Genomic DNA, 22,261 nt, shown 5'->3' on the forward strand with positions numbered 1-22,261 from the left:
TAGATAATCACAACATGGAGGCGCCGGCGCGTGAACTGGAGCTTGTCTCATAAATGAACCAAAACTCAGCGTAAGGTACTTGCCTCACAGACCTGAGAAATACATCTATATTGAAATGTCTACTTTTAAACAGAACAATTCGAAACGGAGACAGACTGCTCTCTGCTTATGTAATCCGTATGAAATGTGCATTTCTCTCTGGCACGTTCACTACTTACCGTGAAGATCGCGAGTCAGCATCGACAACTTCATCTTTGCAGCCGACACTGACAGAAAACACTTGTTTATTAATAAACAATTCAAATGTCTTCTTGCTATATGTTTGCTTGCTATACTGCTTTTAGGTGCTTTATTGGCAGTTACATGAACGCGTCACCGCCGCATCACCCCGTCACTATTCAGTTTGTGTCAGCTGAAGATGCCAATATTAAGGTTCGTTGTACAATCTGGTGGCGACAAAGTGCTATCTAGCTGCAAAAAAAAAAAAAAAACACTAAATCAAATTTGAAGAAACATTTGGAGTCAGGTCAAGAAAGACAGTCATTATTTTTAAATTTTTTTTAAAACATGTATTTATGTTAAGTGAAGTCAAGAAAGACGGTCTTTATTTAATTTTGTATAAAAACTATTTTTTTTCATTTTTTTCTTTGATTATTACTATTGCGGTATATATATATATTATTAGTATATATAATGAGCATTGTTCTACATATATATTAGGAAACTTATACACATACTCAACACAGTTTTACACACACTTCACATAATTACACGTACATCCTATGTTCTGTTTTATGTGTTGTGCTTTGATGGTATCGCCTAACTGTGTTTTGATCTTATGTTCTGCTTTAATAATAAAAATTAAGAAAGGACTAGACATTAAAGCTTCGTTTACGTCAGCCTCCCCGAAACCCCGCCCACCAAACACACGCCAGCCAATCAGAAGTCCGATACAGTGATTGACAGGCAGAGGGTGTTTCCTGAACAAGCACTAGTGTCATGACTGAATATAATGTGCTAATGTGTGTGAATGTTTGTTCTCCAGCTACGGTGTCCTGCTGTGGTCAATCATCACTGGGAAGGAACCGTACAGCGGTAAGCATTTTTTTTTACTCTTTCTCAGATAAACATTACACTTCAATCAGATGTACATCAGATACTATATATAGAGTATATTCATATCAAAAACATACACACACTACATACACACATATTCCACTCATACACAATACAGTCGTGTTTGCCGAACATCTACTCATCAGAAATGTAATTTTTATTTTATTTTATTTTTTTAAGATTTATAAACGCTGTTATCTTCTCTAATTTGTGTCCATTGTGATTTCCATCCATGCATGTGGGGTAGGGCTCTCGTGTGACAAACATTTATTGGTAAAACCCTATTTAAATATGAAATATTAATCTCTTTTTAACCATTCTTGAGGTATATATCCAAAACATAAGGTTTCACTGTCAAATGATATTGTACATTTAAAAATATCTTGTAAAGCAATATGTATTCATAATATGTGACCCTGGACCACAAAACCAGTCACATGGGTAATCTTTTTCAAATTGAGATGTATACATAATCTGAAAGCTGAATAAATAATCTCTCCACTGATGTGTGGTGTGTTAGGATAGGACAATATTTGGTCGAGACACAACTATTGAAAATCTGGAATCTGAGGGAGCAAAAAAATGTAAACATCTTGAAAATCTCCTTTAAAGTTGTGCATTTATGTTCACGATTGTGCTGCATTCACTCACACAAATACATGTTTTATATATTTACGGGAGGACATTTACTAAATATCTTCATGGAACATGATCTTAATATCCTCATGATTTTTGGCTTAAAAGAAAAATTGCTATTGCCACAGATATACCCGTGCGGCTCCAGACTGGGTTTGTGGTCCTGGGTCCCAGTGAGTTCTGAGAGGGAATAACAAAATATCTTAACACATCGCTCTTCCTCAGATATGATTATTCTCTATTGTGTGTGTGTGTGTGTGTGTGTGTGTGTGTGTGTGTGTGTGGTGTGTGTGGTGTGTGTGTGTGTGTGTCTCCAGGCGCCATGTCCAGTCTGGTGCGGTTCCGGATCCCTCTGGGCGACCGGCCGGACCTGACTCTGATAAACCCCAGCGAGACTGCAGGACTGGGGGAACTGGTGGAGCTCATGAGCAGCTGCTGGGACCAGCACGCCCACAGCCGGCCCTCCTTCCTCGGTCAGCGTCACCACACCCTCACTGCTCATTTACATCTCTACTTTATTTATTTATTTTATTTATTTAGTTTAGCAGTTTTACTTTTTACATTTTTACACTGCTTCTCTTATTAATTTTTTTCTAATATATTAATTTTATTATATTTATTTAAGTAAACTTAAAAAAAAATGTTTTTATTAAGTTAATATTGTTATTTTTTTATACAATATTATTTGTATATCTCCTCGTCAGGAACATCACCAGCATCATCATAATTTTATTGCTCATTTAAATCAAATTTCATATATATATATATATATATATATATATATATATATATATATATATATACTTATTTAGTTTAGTAGTGTTTTTTGACAATGCTTTTCTTTTTTCCATTTAAATTAAGTTTTATTTAGTTGTATCATATTTATTTGTTTTATTTATTTAGATTACATTTTATTAATCTGTTTTTGTTTATTTTAATTGAGTGCATTAATTCATTATTTATTTGTTATAATCTTTTTATTTGTTTATTTTAATCAAATGGTTTTATTTATTTATTTTTCAATCTTTTAGATGCCAAATATGATCATCTTTGTATTCATTTATTATTTATTTAAATAAAATTTTTGTTTATTTATATTTATTACATTGATCATTTACCGGTATATTAGTATTTTATAATGTATTAACTTATTTCGTTTTATAGTGTTTTGTATTTTACACTGCTTTTCTTTTTTATTTAAATCAAGTTTTATTTAAATCAAGTTTGTATTTATTTTATTTAAATAAATACAAACTTTTTTATAATGATTTTTATTTTCTTACATTAATAATTTTTTTAAATATATATAATCATTTGTAATTTGTTTACTTTAATAAAAAAAAGATTATGTATCTATTTAAATCAAATTTAATTTATTTATTTTAAATTCATTTAGTTTAGTAGTATTTTTAAATTTTTATACTGCTTCTCTTTCTTTTTATTTATTTATAAAAAAAAAGTATTTCCTTACATATTAATTTATAATTTATTTAAATAATTTTTATTTTATTTTATATTTAATTTATTTGTTTATTCAGTTAATATTGTTAATTTGTATTTTATTTTAATCAAATTTATTTGTTTATTCAGTTAATCTTGTTATTTTTTATTTATATTTACATTTCTACTCCGGGTTTCATTTTTATTAATTTATTTAGTTGTATCAAATGTAGTATTTATTTAAATAAAATGTAATTTATTTAATTTGTTTAAAAAAATGTTTTTTAATAAAATGTATTCATTTAATCAAATATTTTATTTAATTTAAATAAAATTATATATTTTTTTTTATAATAAAAAAAATCTAATATTTATTATTATTTAATTATTTTTATTTTAATCAAATTGATCTTATCTGTATTGTTCTCAGACTGTGTGAATGTGACGGAGAAGGTCTTCGAGATGCACCAGCGTGAGATCAGCGACGCCGTCAGAGACGTCCAGAAACTCCTGGTGCACAACTCTAATTCAGTTATATTTCTACTGCACAACTCACTCACAATAACTCTAATTCAGTTATATTTCTACTGCACAACTCACTCACAATAACTCTAATTCAGTTATATTTCTACTGCACAACTCACTCACAATAACTCTAATTCAGTTATATTTCTACTGCACAACTCACTCACACTCACTCTAATTCAGTTATATTTCTACTGCACAACTCACTCACAATAACTCTAATTCAGTTATATTTCTACTGCTCAACTCACTCACACTCACTCTAATTCAGTTATATTTCTACTGCACAACTCACTCACACTCACTCTAATTCAGTTATATTTCTACTGCACAACTCACTCACACTCACTCTAATTCAGTTATATTTCTACTGCACAACTCACTCACACTCACTCTAATTCAGTTATATTTCTACTGCACAACTCAATCACAATAACTCTAATTCAGTTATATTTCTACTGCACAACTCACTCACACTCACTCTAATTCAGTTATATTTCTACTGCACAACTCAATCACAATAACTCTAATTCAGTTATATTTCTACTGCACAACTCACTCACACTCACTCTAATTCAGTTATATTTCTACTGCACAACTCAATCACAATAACTCTAATTCAGTTATATTTCTACTGCACAACTCACTCACACTCACTCTAATTCAGTTATATTTCTACTGCACAACTCACTCACACTCACTCTAATTCAGTTATATTTCTACTGCACAACTCAATCACAATAACTCTAATTCAGTTATATTTCTACTGCACAACTCAATCACAATAACTCTAATTCAGTTATATTTCTACTGCACAACTCACTCACACTCACTCTAATTCAGTTATATTTCTACTGCACAACTCAATCACAATAACTCTAATTCAGTTATATTTCTACTGCACAACTCAATCACAATAACTCTAATTCAGTTATATTTCTACTGCACAACTCACTCACACTCACTCTAATTCAGTTATATTTCTACTGCACAACTCAATCACACTCACTCTAATTTAGTTATATTTCTACTGCACAACTCACTCACACTCACTCTAATTCAGTTATATTTCTACTGCACAACTCACTCACAATAACTCTAATTCAGTTATATTTCTACTGCACAACTCACTCACACTCACTCTAATTCAGTTATATTTCTACTGCACAACTCACTCACACTCACTCTAATTCAGTTATATTTCTACTGCACAACTCAATCACAATAACTCTAATTCAGTTATATTTCTACTGCACAACTCAATCACACTCACTCTAATTCAGTTATATTTCTACTGCACAACTCACTCACACTCACTCTAATTCAGTTATATTTCTACTGCACAACTCACTCACACTCACTCTAATTCAGTTATATTTCTACTGCACAACTCACTCACACTCACTCTAATTCAGTTATATTTCTACTGCACAACTCACTCACACTCACTCTAATTTAGTTATATTTCTACTGCACAACTCACTCACAATCACTCTAATTCAGTTATATTTCTACTGCACAACTCAATCACACTTACTCTAATTCAGTTATATTTCTACTGCACAACTCAATCACACTCACTCTAATTCAGTTATATTTCTACTGCACAACTCACTCACACTCACTCTAATTCAGTTATATTTCTACTGCACAACTCACTCACACTCACTCTAATTCAGTTATATTTCTACTGCACAACTCACTCACACTCACTCTAATTCAGTTATATTTCTACTGCACAACTCACTCACACTCACTATAATTCAGTTATTTCTACTGCACAACTCACTCACACTCACTCTAATTCAGTTATATTTCTACTGCACAACTCACTCACACTCACTCTAATTCAGTTATATTTCTACTGCACAACTCACTCACACTCACTATAATTCAGTTATATTTCTACTGCACAACTCACTCACAATAACTCTAATTCAGTTATATTTCTACTGCACAACTCACTCACAATAACTCTAATTCAGTTATATTTCTACTGCACAACTCACTCACAATAACTCTAATTCAGTTATATTTCTACTGCACAACTCACTCACACTCACTCTAATTCAGTTATATTTCTACTGCACAACTCAATCACACTCACTCTAATTCAGTTATATTTCTACTGCACAACTCAATTACACTTACTCTAATTCAGTTATATTTCTACTGCACAACTCAATCACACTCACTCTAATTCAGTTATATTTCTACTGCACAACTCACTCACACTCACTCTAATTCAGTTATATTTCTACTGCACAACTCAATCACACTCACTCTAATTCAGTTATATTTCTACTGCACAACTCACTCACACTCACTCTAATTCAGTTATATTTCTACTGCACAACTCATTCACACTCACTCTAATTCAGTTATATTTCTACTGCACAACTCACTCACAATAACTCTAATTCAGTTATATTTCTACTGCACAACTCACTCACACTCACTCTAATTCAGTTATATTTCTACTGCACAACTCACTCACACTCACTCTAATTCAGTTATATTTCTACTGCACAACTCACTCACAATAACTCTAATTCAGTTATATTTCTACTGCACAACTCACTCACACTCACTCTAATTCAGTTATATTTCTACTGCACAACTCACTCACACTCACTCTAATTCAGTTATATTTCTACTGCACAACTCACTCACACTCACTCTAATTCAGTTATATTTCTACTGCACAACTCACTCACACTCACTCTAATTCAGTTATATTTCTACTGCACAACTCACTCACACTCACTCTAATTCAGTTATATTTCTACTGCACAACTCACTCACAATAACTCTAATTCAGTTATATTTCTACTGCACAACTCACTCACAATAACTCTAATTCAGTTATATTTCTACTGCACAACTCACTCACAATAACTCTAATTCAGTTATATTTCTACTGCACAACTCACTCACACTCACTCTAATTCAGTTATATTTCTACTGCACAACTCACTCACACTCACTCTAATTCAGTTATTTCTACTGCACAACTCACTCACACTCACTCTAATTCAGTTATATTTCTACTGCACAACTCACTCACACTCACTCTAATTCAGTTATTTCTACTGCACAACTTACTCACAATCACTCTAATTCAGTTATATTTCTACTGCACAACTCACTCACACTCACTCTAATTCAGTTATATTTCTACTGCACAACTCACTCACAATCACTCTAATTCAGTTATATTTCTACTGCACAACTCATTCACACTCACTCTAATTCAGTTATATTTCTACTGCACAACTCACTCACAATCACTCTAATTCAGTTATACTTCTACTGCACAACTCAATCACACTCACTCTAATTCAGTTATATTTCTACTGCACAACTCAATCACACTCACTCTAATTCAGTTATATTTCTACTGCACAACTCACTCACACTCACTCTAATTCAGTTATATTTCTACTGCACAACTCATTCACACTCACTCTAATTCAGTTATATTTCTACTGCACAACTCACTCACAATCACTCTAATTCAGTTATACTTCTACTGCACAACTCAATCACACTCACTCTAATTCAGTTATATTTCTACTGCACAACTCACTCACAATCACTCTAATTCAGTTATATTTCTACTGCACAACTCATTCACACTCACTCTAATTCAGTTATATTTCTACTGCACAACTCACTCACACTCACTCTAATTCAGTTATATTTCTACTGCACAACTCACTCACACTCACTCTAATTCAGTTATATTTCTACTGCACAACTCACTCACACTCACTCTAATTCAGTTATATTTCTACTGCACAACTCACTCACACTCACTCTAATTCAGTTATATTTCTACTGCACAACTCAATCACACTCACTCTAATTCAGTTATATTTCTACTGCACAACTCACTCACAATAACTCTAATTCAGTTATATTTCTACTGCACAACTCAATCACACTCACTCTAATTCAGTTATATTTCTACTGCACAACTCACTCACACTCACTCTAATTCAGTTATATTTCTACTGCACAACTCACTCACACTCACTCTAATTCAGTTATATTTCTACTGCACAACTCACTCACACTCACTCTAATTCAGTTATATTTCTACTGCACAACTCACTCACAATAACTCTAATTCAGTTATATTTCTACTGCACAACTCAATCACACTCACTCTAATTCAGTTATATTTCTACTGCACAACTCAATTACACTTACTCTAATTCAGTTATTTCTACTGCACAACTCACTCACACTCACTCTAATTCAGTTATATTTCTACTGCACAACTCAATCACACTCACTCTAATTCAGTTATATTTCTACTGCACAACTCAATCACACTTACTCTAATTCAGTTATTTCTACTGCACAACTCACTCACACTCACTCTAATTCAGTTATATTTCTACTGCACAACTCACTCACACTCACTCTAATTCAGTTATTTCTACTGCACAACTCACTCACACTCACTCTAATTCAGTTATATTTCTACTGCACAACTCACTCACACTCACTCTAATTTAGTTATATTTCTACTGCACAACTCAATCACACTCACTCTAATTCAGTTATATTTCTACTGCACAACTCACTCACACTCACTCTAATTCAGTTATATTTCTACTGCACAACTCACTCACACTCACTCTAATTCAGTTATTTCTACTGCACAACTCACTCACACTCACTCTAATTCAGTTATATTTCTACTGCACAACTCACTCACACTCACTCTAATTCAGTTATATTTCTACTGCACAACTCACTCACAATCACTCTAATTCAGTTATATTTCTACTGCACAACTCAATCACACTTACTCTAATTCAGTTATATTTCTACTGCACAACTCACTCACACTCACTCTAATTCAGTTATTTCTACTGCACAACTCACTCACACTCACTCTAATTCAGTTATTTCTACTGCACAACTCACTCACACTCACTCTAATTCAGTTATTTCTACTGCACAACTCACTCACACTCACTCTAATTCAGTTATTTCTACTGCACAACTCACTCACACTCACTCTAATTCAGTTATTTCTACTGCACAACTCACTCACACTCACTCTAATTCAGTTATATTTCTACTGCACAACTCACTCACACTCACTCTAATTCAGTTATATTTCTACTGCACAACTCACTCACACTCACTCTAATTCAGTTATATTTCTACTGCACAACTCACTCACACTCACTCTAATTTAGTTATATTTCTACTGCACAACTCACTCACAATCACTCTAATTCAGTTATATTTCTACTGCACAACTCAATCACACTTACTCTAATTCAGTTATATTTCTACTGCACAACTCAATCACACTCACTCTAATTCAGTTATATTTCTACTGCACAACTCACTCACACTCACTCTAATTCAGTTATATTTCTACTGCACAACTCAATCACACTCACTCTAATTCAGTTATATTTCTACTGCACAACTCAATCACACTCACTCTAATTCAGTTATATTTCTACTGCACAACTCACTCACACTCACTCTAATTCAGTTATATTTCTACTGCACAACTCAATCACACTCACTCTAATTCAGTTATATTTCTACTGCACAACTCAATCACACTCACTCTAATTTAGTTATATTTCTACTGCACAACTCAATCACACTCACTCTAATTCAGTTATATTTCTACTGCACAACTCACTCACACTCACTCTAATTCAGTTATTTCTACTGCACAACTCACTCACACTCACTCTAATTCAGTTATTTCTACTGCACAACTCACTCACACTCACTCTAATTCAGTTATATTTCTACTGCACAACTCACTCACACTCACTCTAATTTAGTTATATTTCTACTGCACAACTCAATCACACTCACTCTAATTCAGTTATATTTCTACTGCACAACTCACTCACACTCACTCTAATTCAGTTATATTTCTACTGCACAACTCACTCACACTCACTCTAATTCAGTTATATTTCTACTGCACAACTCACTCACACTCACTCTAATTTAGTTATATTTCTACTGCACAACTCACTCACAATCACTCTAATTCAGTTATATTTCTACTGCACAACTCAATCACACTTACTCTAATTCAGTTATATTTCTACTGCACAACTCAATCACACTCACTCTAATTCAGTTATATTTCTACTGCACAACTCACTCACACTCACTCTAATTCAGTTATATTTCTACTGCACAACTCAATCACACTTACTCTAATTTAGTTATATTTCTACTGCACAACTCAATCACACTCACTCTAATTCAGTTATATTTCTACTGCACAACTCACTCACACTCACTCTAATTCAGTTATATTTCTACTGCACAACTCACTCACACTCACTCTAATTCAGTTATATTTCTACTGCACAACTCACTCACAATCACTCTAATTCAGTTATATTTCTACTGCACAACTCAATCACACTCACTCTAATTCAGTTATATTTCTACTGCACAACTCACTCACACTCACTCTAATTCAGTTATATTTCTACTGCACAACTCACTCACACTCACTCTAATTCAGTTATATTTCTACTGCACAACTCAATCACACTCACTCTAATTCAGTTATATTTCTACTGCACAACTCACTCACACTCACTCTAATTCAGTTATATTTCTACTGCACAACTCACTCACACTCACTCTAATTCAGTTATATTTCTACTGCACAACTCACTCACACTCACTCTAATTCAGTTATATTTCTACTGCACAACTCACTCACACTCACTCTAATTTAGTTATATTTCTACTGCACAACTCACTCACACTCACTCTAATTCAGTTATATTTCTACTGCACAACTCACTCACAATAACTCTAATTCAGTTATATTTCTACTGCACAACTCACTCACAATAACTCTAATTCAGTTATATTTCTACTGCACAACTCACTCACACTCACTCTAATTTAGTTATATTTCTACTGCACAACTCAATCACACTCACTCTAATTCAGTTATATTTCTACTGCACAACTCAATCACACTCACTCTAATTCAGTTATATTTCTACTGCACAACTCAATCACACTCACTCTAATTCAGTTATATTTCTACTGCACAACTCACTCACACTCACTCTAATTCAGTTATATTTCTACTGCACAACTCACTCACACTCACTCTAATTTAGTTATATTTCTACTGCACAACTCACTCACAATCACTCTAATTCAGTTATATTTCTACTGCACAACTCACTCACACTCACTCTAATTCAGTTATATTTCTACTGCACAACTCACTCACACTCACTCTAATTCAGTTATTTCTACTGCACAACTCACTCACACTCACTCTAATTCAGTTATTTCTACTGCACAACTCACTCACACTCACTCTAATTCAGTTATATTTCTACTGCACAACTCACTCACACTCACTCTAATTCAGTTATATTTCTACTGCACAACTCACTCACACTCACTCTAATTTAGTTATATTTCTACTGCACAACTCACTCACAATCACTCTAATTCAGTTATATTTCTACTGCACAACTCAATCACACTCACTCTAATTCAGTTATATTTCTACTGCACAACTCACTCACACTCACTCTAATTCAGTTATATTTCTACTGCACAACTCACTCACACTCACTCTAATTCAGTTATATTTCTACTGCACAACTCAATCACACTCACTCTAATTTAGTTATATTTCTACTGCACAACTCAATCACACTCACTCTAATTCAGTTATATTTCTACTGCACAACTCACTCACACTCACTCTAATTTAGTTATATTTCTACTGCACAACTCACTCACACTCACTATAATTCAGTTATTTCTACTGCTCAACTCACTCACACTCACTCTAATTCAGTTATATTTCTACTGCACAACTCACTCACACTCACTATAATTCAGTTATTTCTACTGCACAACTCATTCACACTCACTCTAATTCAGTTATATTTCTACTGCACAACTCACTCACACTCACTATAATTCAGTTATTTCTACTGCACAACTCACTCACACTCACTCTAATTTAGTTATATTTCTACTGCACAACTCAATCACACTCACTCTAATTTAGTTATATTTCTACTGCACAACTCAATCACACTCACTCTAATTCAGTTATATTTCTACTGCACAACTCACTCACACTCACTCTAATTTAGTTATATTTCTACTGCACAACTCACTCACACTCACTCTAATTTAGTTATATTTCTACTGCACAACTCAATCACACTCACTCTAATTCAGTTATTTCTACTGCTCAACTCACTCACACTCACTCTAATTCAGTTATATTTCTACTGCACAACTCACTCACACTCACTCTAATTCAGTTATATTTCTACTGCACAACTCACTCACACTCACTATAATTCAGTTATTTCTACTGCACAACTCACTCACACTCACTCTAATTCAGTTATATTTCTACTGCACAACTCACTCACACTCACTCTAATTCAGTTATATTTCTACTGCACAACTCACTCACACTCACTCTAATTTAGTTATATTTCTACTGCACAACTCACTCACACTCACTCTAATTTAGTTATATTTCTACTGCACAACTCACTCACACTCACTCTAATTCAGTTATATTTCTACTGCACAACTCACTCACACTCACTCTAATTCAGTTATATTTCTACTGCACAACTCACTCACACTCACTCTAATTTAGTTATATTTCTACTGCACAACTCACTCACACTCACTCTAATTTAGTTATATTTCTACTGCACAACTCACTCACACTCACTCTAATTTAGTTATATTTCTACTGCACAACTCACTCACACTCACTATAATTCAGTTATTTCTACTGCTCAACTCACTCACACTCACTCTAATTCAGTTATATTTCTACTGCACAACTCACTCACACTCACTCTAATTCAGTTATATTTCTACTGCACAACTCACTCACACTCACTATAATTCAGTTATTTCTACTGCACAACTCACTCACACTCACTCTAATTCAGTTATATTTCTACTGCACAACTCACTCACACTCACTCTAATTCAGTTATATTTCTACTGCACAACTCACTCACACTCACTCTAATTCAGTTATATTTCTACTGCACAACTCACTCACACTCACTCTAATTCAGTTATATTTCTACTGCACAACTCACTCACACTCACTCTAATTCAGTTATATTTCTACTGCACAACTCAATCACACTCACTCTAATTCAGTTATATTTCTACTGCACAACTCAATCACACTCACTCTAATTTAGTTATATTTCTACTGCACAACTCAATCACACTCACTCTAATTCAGTTATATTTCTACTGCACAACTCACTCACACTCACTCTAATTCAGTTATTTCTACTGCACAACTCACTCACACTCACTCTAATTCAGTTATTTCTACTGCACAACTCACTCACACTCACTCTAATTCAGTTATATTTCTACTGCACAACTCACTCACACTCACTCTAATTTAGTTATATTTCTACTGCACAACTCAATCACACTCACTCTAATTCAGTTATATTTCTACTGCACAACTCACTCACACTCACTCTAATTCAGTTATATTTCTACTGCACAACTCACTCACACTCACTCTAATTCAGTTATATTTCTACTGCACAACTCACTCACACTCACTCTAATTTAGTTATATTTCTACTGCACAACTCACTCACAATCACTCTAATTCAGTTATATTTCTACTGCACAACTCAATCACACTTACTCTAATTCAGTTATATTTCTACTGCACAACTCAATCACACTCACTCTAATTCAGTTATATTTCTACTGCACAACTCACTCACACTCACTCTAATTCAGTTATATTTCTACTGCACAACTCAATCACACTTACTCTAATTTAGTTATATTTCTACTGCACAACTCAATCACACTCACTCTAATTCAGTTATATTTCTACTGCACAACTCACTCACACTCACTCTAATTCAGTTATATTTCTACTGCACAACTCACTCACACTCACTCTAATTCAGTTATATTTCTACTGCACAACTCACTCACAATCACTCTAATTCAGTTATATTTCTACTGCACAACTCAATCACACTCACTCTAATTCAGTTATATTTCTACTGCACAACTCACTCACACTCACTCTAATTCAGTTATATTTCTACTGCACAACTCACTCACACTCACTCTAATTCAGTTATATTTCTACTGCACAACTCAATCACACTCACTCTAATTCAGTTATATTTCTACTGCACAACTCACTCACACTCACTCTAATTCAGTTATATTTCTACTGCACAACTCACTCACACTCACTCTAATTCAGTTATATTTCTACTGCACAACTCACTCACACTCACTCTAATTCAGTTATATTTCTACTGCACAACTCACTCACACTCACTCTAATTTAGTTATATTTCTACTGCACAACTCACTCACACTCACTCTAATTCAGTTATATTTCTACTGCACAACTCACTCACAATAACTCTAATTCAGTTATATTTCTACTGCACAACTCACTCACAATAACTCTAATTCAGTTATATTTCTACTGCACAACTCACTCACACTCACTCTAATTTAGTTATATTTCTACTGCACAACTCAATCACACTCACTCTAATTCAGTTATATTTCTACTGCACAACTCAATCACACTCACTCTAATTCAGTTATATTTCTACTGCACAACTCAATCACACTCACTCTCACTCTAATTTAGTTATATTTCTACTGCACAACTCACTCACACTCACTCTAATTCAGTTATATTTCTACTGCACAACTCACTCACAATAACTCTAATTCAGTTATATTTCTACTGCACAACTCACTCACAATAACTCTAATTCAGTTATATTTCTACTGCACAACTCACTCACACTCACTCTAATTTAGTTATATTTCTACTGCACAACTCAATCACACTCACTCTAATTCAGTTATATTTCTACTGCACAACTCAATCACACTCACTCTAATTCAGTTATAGGAACAAAAAACGGGTCCCAGGCACTCAGTCAAAGTAAAGATGAAAAGAAGGAAGTTAAAAAGCCTTTATTAAATGTGGCTTAAATCATAATAAAATTACAAGCCAACATGTTTCGACCAACAAGTGGTCTTCCTCAGGGCAAGATAACACAGAGAATGCAAGTGACACTAAATTTAAATCAAGTTCCACCCATAATCAGACAGCATTCAATTAGCCTAATGAGTCCATCTACACTCAATTAATCCAATAAGGCAATCAGACATAATGAACAATGGGGAACAGACATAATGAACAACAACGCAAAATAAAGACAACAAAGAAACAGGGATGAATAAAGGATAAGAAAAAGAAAAATAACTCCAAAGAAATCGTCCTCAACGTAGGTTAACTGGAGAGGGAAACAAAAATAATGTATTAACCACAAATAGATAAGGATATAAGTACACGAAAAATCAACATAACGGCATAGAGAACATTTCATAAGAAACGAGGACATTGAGTTTAAGTGTTTCTTATGAAATGTTCTCTATGCCGTTATGTTGATTTTTCGTGTACTTATATCCTTATCTATTTGTGGTTAATACATTATTTTTGTTTTCCTCTCCAGTTAACCTACGTTGAGGACGATTTCTTTGGAGTTATTTTTCTTTTTCTTATCCTTTATTCATCCCTGTTTCTTTGTTGTCTTTATTTTGCGTTGTTGTTCATTATGTCTGTTCCCCATTGTTCATTATGTCTGATTGCCTTATTGGATTAATTGAGTGTAGATGGACTCATTAGGCTAATTGAATGCTGTCTGATTATGGGTGGAACTTGATTTAAATTTAGTGTCACTTGCATTCTCTGTGTTATCTTGCCCTGAGGAAGACCACTTGTTGGTCGAAACATGTTGGCTTGTAATTTTATTATGATTTAAGCCACATTTAATAAAGGCTTTTTAACTTCCTTCTTTTCATCTTTACTTTGACTGAGTGCCTGGGACCCGTTTTTTGTTCCTGTTATTTTTTCCCTACCCCAAGAGCACCTATCACAGACTTTTTACTTTACCTGAGCGCCGGGTTGAATCTCTCATAGTTCTAATTCAGTTATATTTCTACTGCACAACTCACTCACACTCACTCTAATTTAGTTATATTTCTACTGCACAACTCACTCACACTCACTCTAATTTAGTTATATTTCTACTGCACAACTCACTCACACTCACTATAATTCAGTTATTTCTACTGCTCAACTCACTCACACTCACTCTAATTCAGTTATATTTCTACTGCACAACTCACTCACACTCACTCTAATTCAGTTATATTTCTACTGCACAACTCACTCACACTCACTATAATTCAGTTATTTCTACTGCACAACTCACTCACACTCACTCTAATTCAGTTATATTTCTACTGCACAACTCACTCACACTCACTCTAATTCAGTTATATTTCTACTGCACAACTCACTCACACTCACTATAATTCAGTTATTTCTACTGCACAACTCACTCACACTCACTCTAATTCAGTTATATTTCTACTGCACAACTCACTCACACTCACTCTAATTCAGTTATATTTCTACTGCACAACTCACTCACACTCACTATAATTCAGTTATTTCTACTGCACAACTCACTCACACTCACTCTAATTCAGTTATATTTCTACTGCACAACTCACTCACACTCACTCTAATTCAGTTATATTTCTACTGCACAACTCACTCACACTCACTCTAATTCAGTTATATTTCTACTGCACAACTCACTCACACTCACTATAATTCAGTTATTTCTACTGCACAACTCACTCACACTCACTCTAATTCAGTTATATTTCTACTGCACAACTCACTCACACTCACTCTAATTCAGTTATTTCTACTGCACAACTCACTCACTGTGTGTGTGTGTGTGTGTGTGTGTGTGTGTGTGTGTTCAGGAAGGTGACGTGTGTTCCAGTCTGAAATCAGTCCAGATCTCCCGTAACCCACAGAACGGTTTGTTACGCTCACACACTCACCTCAGTGTGTTCAACACACACCTTATCTGAAGAGACTCACACAGCTGAAGAACAGAAGCAGTTCATTAATTTCTTCTTCTTCTTCTTCTTCTTCTTCTTCTTCTTCTTCTTCTTCTTCTTCTTCTTCTTCTTCTTCTTCTTCTTCTTAATCTTTGTGTCTTTCAGAAGAACGTCCTCAGGATGTCACGGGATTTCTTCCCAAACAGGTATTATGATATGATATGTTATATGATATAATATTGTATTGTTATATAATGTTTTATTATATTATATTATGTTCTATTATATTATACAGTACATAATATTATGATTTAATATTTATATTACGTCATATTATACAAAACTAAATATTATATTATGTTGTGTTTTATTACATTATATTATGTTATATTATGTTTTATTACGTTATGTTATGTTATATTACATTGTTATATTATATAAAACAAAACATTATATTATGTTATCTTATATTATACAGAACAAAATATTATATTATGTTATATTATAATATTTTATATCACATTGTATCATATTATGTTTATTATATTATGTCATACAGAACAGAATATTGTTATGTTATATTATATTATAAAAAAATAATTGTAACCATTATAACAAAGTAAAAGCATTAGTAATAATTTTAAATAATTTCACTGAACTAATATCATATTATTAATATTAAATTCTCTGTCGACTGCCATTCTTGGTCTGCTAAACGATGAGAAGAGTACATGAGCTTTTTCAATTCGGTGAATTTCCCCAGTTAAAGTCTCCAACAGTTTTCAGTGTGAAATGAAGAGATAACTGACAGTAAGTGTAACTGTGCTCACGACATACACTCCGCTGAACTACAGGCTGTGTCTGTGTCCCGCAGGAAACAGGGGCCAGCGACACACACACCGCACACAGAGGTAATCTGAACACAACCGAAGATGCATGGTGGTGATTCCCATGATTTGTCTGGTGCTGAATGTGTGTGTTTGTGTGTGTGTTTGTGTGTTTGTGTAGACTCGCTTCCTCTGACGCCTCCCAGAACAACACAGGTCTGAAACCACAGCAATCAAACTAACACACACACGTTTAACACGACTGACCGGCTCACATGTTTTATGTTTGTTTCTTCCAGCGTCAAACATCGACACCAGGTCAGTGCCCTGAAAGTTTACTCAACAACTTCAATATTTCTTGAGAAAGTGTAATTGAACACCACTTGAAACTCATGCAGAAATCTGTAAACATGGAGCGTTCCTCAGGACGTCACCGAACTAAATAAAAACTGCATATTCTCCCGTTTAACTCTCTCGTGCTCTTCACCTGTCCGTCACACATGACAATTATTATTTTTTTGTCAATGAAATTAATGTAATACATTTTTCTTTGAGAATTTTTATTTAATATTTTGTATTTTTAGGAGATTTTTTTATACTTAATTCTATTTACGCTGTATTTACAATCCATTTATTCACGTTTTGAGCATAGACCTGAAAATTGAATTTCCAGCTTAAACTGGTAAATCTTGAACGCTTTAGAGCGACAGACTGAAGTTTGATCTCTTTTCAGAGACGACACTTGCCAGATTATTGCTGAAGTGAAAAAAAGTTTTGTAAAAGTGAACTTTTAAAAGTTACAGAATTTATTGTTGTGAAAAATGTGCAAAAAAACTATTTTCAATTTTTATATGAAATATATATTTTCAAAAACACGTTTTACTCTAAAACTGCAAGAAAATTAAAGCGGCAAAAATCAAAGATCAAATAAATGATCTCTCAGTGAGATGTAGTTCGGCTGCAGTACCGAACGCTTCCACTAGAGGAAACTCATTCATTTACAATGTGTCATTTCTGACCGCGAGCAGCACACGTGTGACTATTACTTACAAGAACATTTAACCTGTTCATGTCCATGATTTTTTTTTTTGGTGTTCACACAGCAAGTGCCAAAGCCTTTACCAAGTTTCCTACCATTCCGATAAAGTAAAAAATTCTAAAAAACAAAACGTAAAATAGGGACCTTTTGAGTCACAAATACTCAGGAAAGTTAGTGGGACTTTAACAGACCCATGCTAGCCCTACAGAATCACCAAATGTTCAACAAAGAGTTACATCGTGAACATGTTTAGGGTTAGTGAGTTCCCAGCATGCATTGCAGCATGAATAAACGTCTCTTCACATACTATAGGGCCTTTTGTACTCCTGATCTCTTCATCATGTGCTTTTACTGATCGGATATCTGATCTGTTAAAACGGCATCTTCAATTCTGGCGCTCTATGCTAATTTAACCGAGTTCACATCAATGAAAGCAAGAGATATGAGCTGCTTTTTATTTATTATCAGGTAATTTCAACATCCGAGAGCGCAGTCGGAGAGAGAGCGGCATCAGCACTGGTAAGATCATTTACTCTCACTGATTTTATACGGTAACACTCTCACACGTTTATCCCCGTAAGTCCCCCTGTAGTCAATCATTTTATTCCTTAAAACTCATCTTTGATCACCAGTGACATATTTAAACGTTTTTTTTTCATGCCTTAAAATATCTTGAATGTAACTCGACACCCTTGCTTCATTTAGTATTCGCGGTTCTATGAATATGCAAATTAGCCCCGCCTCCACTCCACTAGATATCCAATCAGAGGAAGCGCATGAAGTGTTTAAACAGGCCAAATATATATAAATACTGTATATAGTTTTATAGCCATGTATATATTGGCTACCAAAATGGAAAGTTAATTTTTTGTGGTACTAATAAAACCAGAAATCTGTAGTTGTCTTGATAAATGAGGCATTTTTTATTTAGTGAACGATTCAAAGTCAAAGTGGAGTTACTTTTTAAAACAAGAGAACTTTAAAATCTGAATGCGTTGATTTTTTACATTCTCAACTATTCCTTTTTACAGTTTACACGTTTTTAAACGTTAACTTTTAAGTTGGCCTGTCAATGTAACGTTCATTAGTGTGATCAATTATTTAAAATACATCGAACAGGCTCGTCATGTGATAAATTCAATGACAAATTTAGATTGATTGGCAGCGCTACTTTTAAGCGAATAAAAAAGATGCATAAATGGTGCACATTGCAAGATAATAAAACTCCTTTATCAATAAATAATGCTCTGTGTGGAAGAAACATCAGTAATAATCCTCTTCTGGAAGCTTGACTCACTCGTTCGTTTCTCTGCTTCTCTTAGGCGTCCAGATGAACATGTCCAACGTGTTTGGAGTTCAGATCGGAAACAATAACTGCATGAATATTGTACAGAGATCCCGGCAGAGACACCAAACCAAATAAAGCCACGGAGACATTATGAGTTTGGCTTCGATGAGCAAACTAAAGGTGTTCAGTCTGGCTGAGGGCAGTCGCGAGCTTGGCCGACACAATCGAAAGAAAGAAAGTTATATTTTGCATGCAGAATTTTTATTTTTCTGACTCTTATTATGATTTAGTCATATATGTTGTTTCCGCCACAGAATAATTTTTTTTAAAAGATAATTGCAACTTTTATCTCACAATTGCGACTTTACATCATGCAATTACCTTATTTTATTTTTCATTCTGTGGCGGAAACGAGCTTCCATCTTTTTTTTTTGTGTGTGTGTCTTAATTTCAAGTTTTGATGTCATAATTTTGATGTCATGATGTCTAAATGAGTTTTCAAAGAAATATAATCCTGAATATATGAGATTGGGATTCAGATTCATGAAGACTTTGGGACACTGTTTTAACAATCAACTGTAACGAGCTGACAAAGCACTTTTCTTACCTTTGATTAAATGTTGTATTTTTCCCAAGCTGTGTCTCGTGTGTTGGATATTCCCTGTGCTTCATGATCAGTCATGTGATGAGGAGTGATGGCGTGTGTGCTTCAGTCCACAGGCTCCTGGCATCAGAACCTTCCCAATCCCGTCTTCCCATCTGTCCGGCCGGATCCTGAGCGCATCGTTCCTCTCGTGACGCAGTTCTCCCGGTGTTCTGGACAAAACACTGCGGGACGGGTGGTAGTGACAGAAACTGACGCTTGTAAACTTAACTATTCATGCCTTTCTTTCTTACATCGGGAACACTTTACAGTGTTAATGTTGAAATCAATATTAACTCGATTATTAAATGCTGTAGAAGTATTGTTCACTCTTAGTTCATGTTGACTAAGGTAGTTAACTAATGAACCTTAAAGTGTTACCATTATATCTATAAAAAAAATGTACATTCCTAATTCTAACATCCTCTTCTAATATGCAAAATAATTGCTGATGTTCTGCAATGCAAACGGAGAACACGAGTGCGCTCGGCCGGCCGCGGGGAACTTGCTTCTCTCTGGCTCTGACCAGCAACAGACGGCAGATAATGATAATAAATAGACTCTGACCACGCTTGTGTCCGTTTACTCTCTGACCTTCATGGCACGGTGAACCATGAGGCGTTTCTAAGGCAAGACTTGCAGCAGAATCGGCTGAGAAATGTGACCCAATGGATTAATCACTGTACATTAGGACAATTCTTTTGTATACAGGTTTTTGTAAATGTTACAGGCCTGTTTACATATGCAAATGAAACCTTTTAATTAAATATGCACTAATTTGCATACACTTACAGAACTGAAATCTGATCAATTGGATAAAGACAGGTTCAAAATTCTTGTTTGATTTTGTTGACATATTAGAGTTAAAGGTTTTTAGATTTAGTATTTCTGTTTTATCACAGAAAATAACGTCAGCAGCCAGAAAAAAATACATTTAAACCATGTTTTTACCATGTCATAACATGTTACATAAATCAGGTTGAATGAGATATGAACAAACCCTTCAGTGAAAACCTTCAGAATATAGATAGGAATACAACTGTAAGTTTTGGGGTATGTAAGTTTTACTGAAGTAGAGAAAAAAATAATTTTGTGAAAACAGCCTTTAAAAATGTGTATTGTAATCAACAGACGCAAATAGATCAAGTGCAATAAAATAAACACTTTTAGATGTTTTCTTTCCCATACTAGTGCATGAAAATACAATGGTTTTCCATTAATATTCAGTAAAATATCATGATAATCGATAATGACCAATTATCATGGCTGATATTTTTAACTTGTATTCTTTCAAAAACAAAGGAAGTTCCAATCTAGAGTCGTTCATGCTTCAAGACATCAACATTTTATTGTGCAGTTGCAAAGATTTGTTTTAAACACTCAAAATGTCTGTATCCCTTCCTTAAATTGGTGATTTTTGGTCTGTCCAATTAAAATCACTGCCATCTTTGTGACATAATGTGTTGAACTGAAATGTTTAAATATTTGTAATTATTCTGTTTAATTACCAGAAACATAGTATCTATGCCCCACAATCTGCATATACTTTTGTTGTGTCCCTACCAACCAAGTTTTTTTTTTATGAGACATTTTGTATTTGAGTATTTAATATTAATTGTTTAAAAACAACAGAAATCAGGGTTTTAAATGTGTATCCTAAATACAGGTTATGAGGTCACAAACCACATGCAAAATGAAATCAGAAGAGCTTGTGTCGTATTGAGTGTGACGTCCTGAGGTTGATCAGCACATTCGCTGAAAAA

At 34.0% G+C, this 22,261-nt stretch overlaps 1 protein-coding gene across 2 annotated transcripts in view; it reads left to right on the forward strand.

Moving 5' to 3' along the window:
- Positions 1–21,290, forward strand: part of ripk3 (receptor-interacting serine-threonine kinase 3) — a 30,082-nt gene extending 8,792 nt beyond the window's left edge. Inside the window, exons 5-15 of one of the 2 annotated variants that reach the window (XM_079603220.1) lie at positions 1,046–1,095; positions 2,070–2,225; positions 3,623–3,705; positions 16,621–16,678; positions 16,867–16,907; positions 17,576–17,612; positions 17,710–17,744; positions 17,828–17,846; positions 19,036–19,086; positions 19,890–19,954; positions 20,271–21,290. In XM_079603220.1, coding sequence (XP_079459346.1) covers positions 1,046–1,095; positions 2,070–2,225; positions 3,623–3,705; positions 16,621–16,678; positions 16,867–16,907; positions 17,576–17,612; positions 17,710–17,744; positions 17,828–17,846; positions 19,036–19,086; positions 19,890–19,954; positions 20,271–20,303 — 628 coding nt within the window. In that variant the 3' untranslated portion in view covers positions 20,304–21,290. Of the gene's footprint in view, positions 1–1,045; positions 1,096–2,069; positions 2,226–3,622; positions 3,706–16,620; positions 16,679–16,866; positions 16,908–17,575; positions 17,613–17,709; positions 17,745–17,827; positions 17,847–19,035; positions 19,087–19,889; positions 20,137–20,270 lie in introns of those variants that run through there. The other variant, XM_079603219.1, reaches the window with a different exon arrangement.
- Positions 21,291–22,261: the final 971 nt, after the last annotated feature.

This window comes from Phoxinus phoxinus, assembly GCF_949152265.1.
Source record: "Phoxinus phoxinus genome assembly, chromosome: 2".
In the NCBI taxonomy this organism is placed as follows: domain Eukaryota; kingdom Metazoa; phylum Chordata; class Actinopteri; order Cypriniformes; family Leuciscidae; genus Phoxinus; species Phoxinus phoxinus.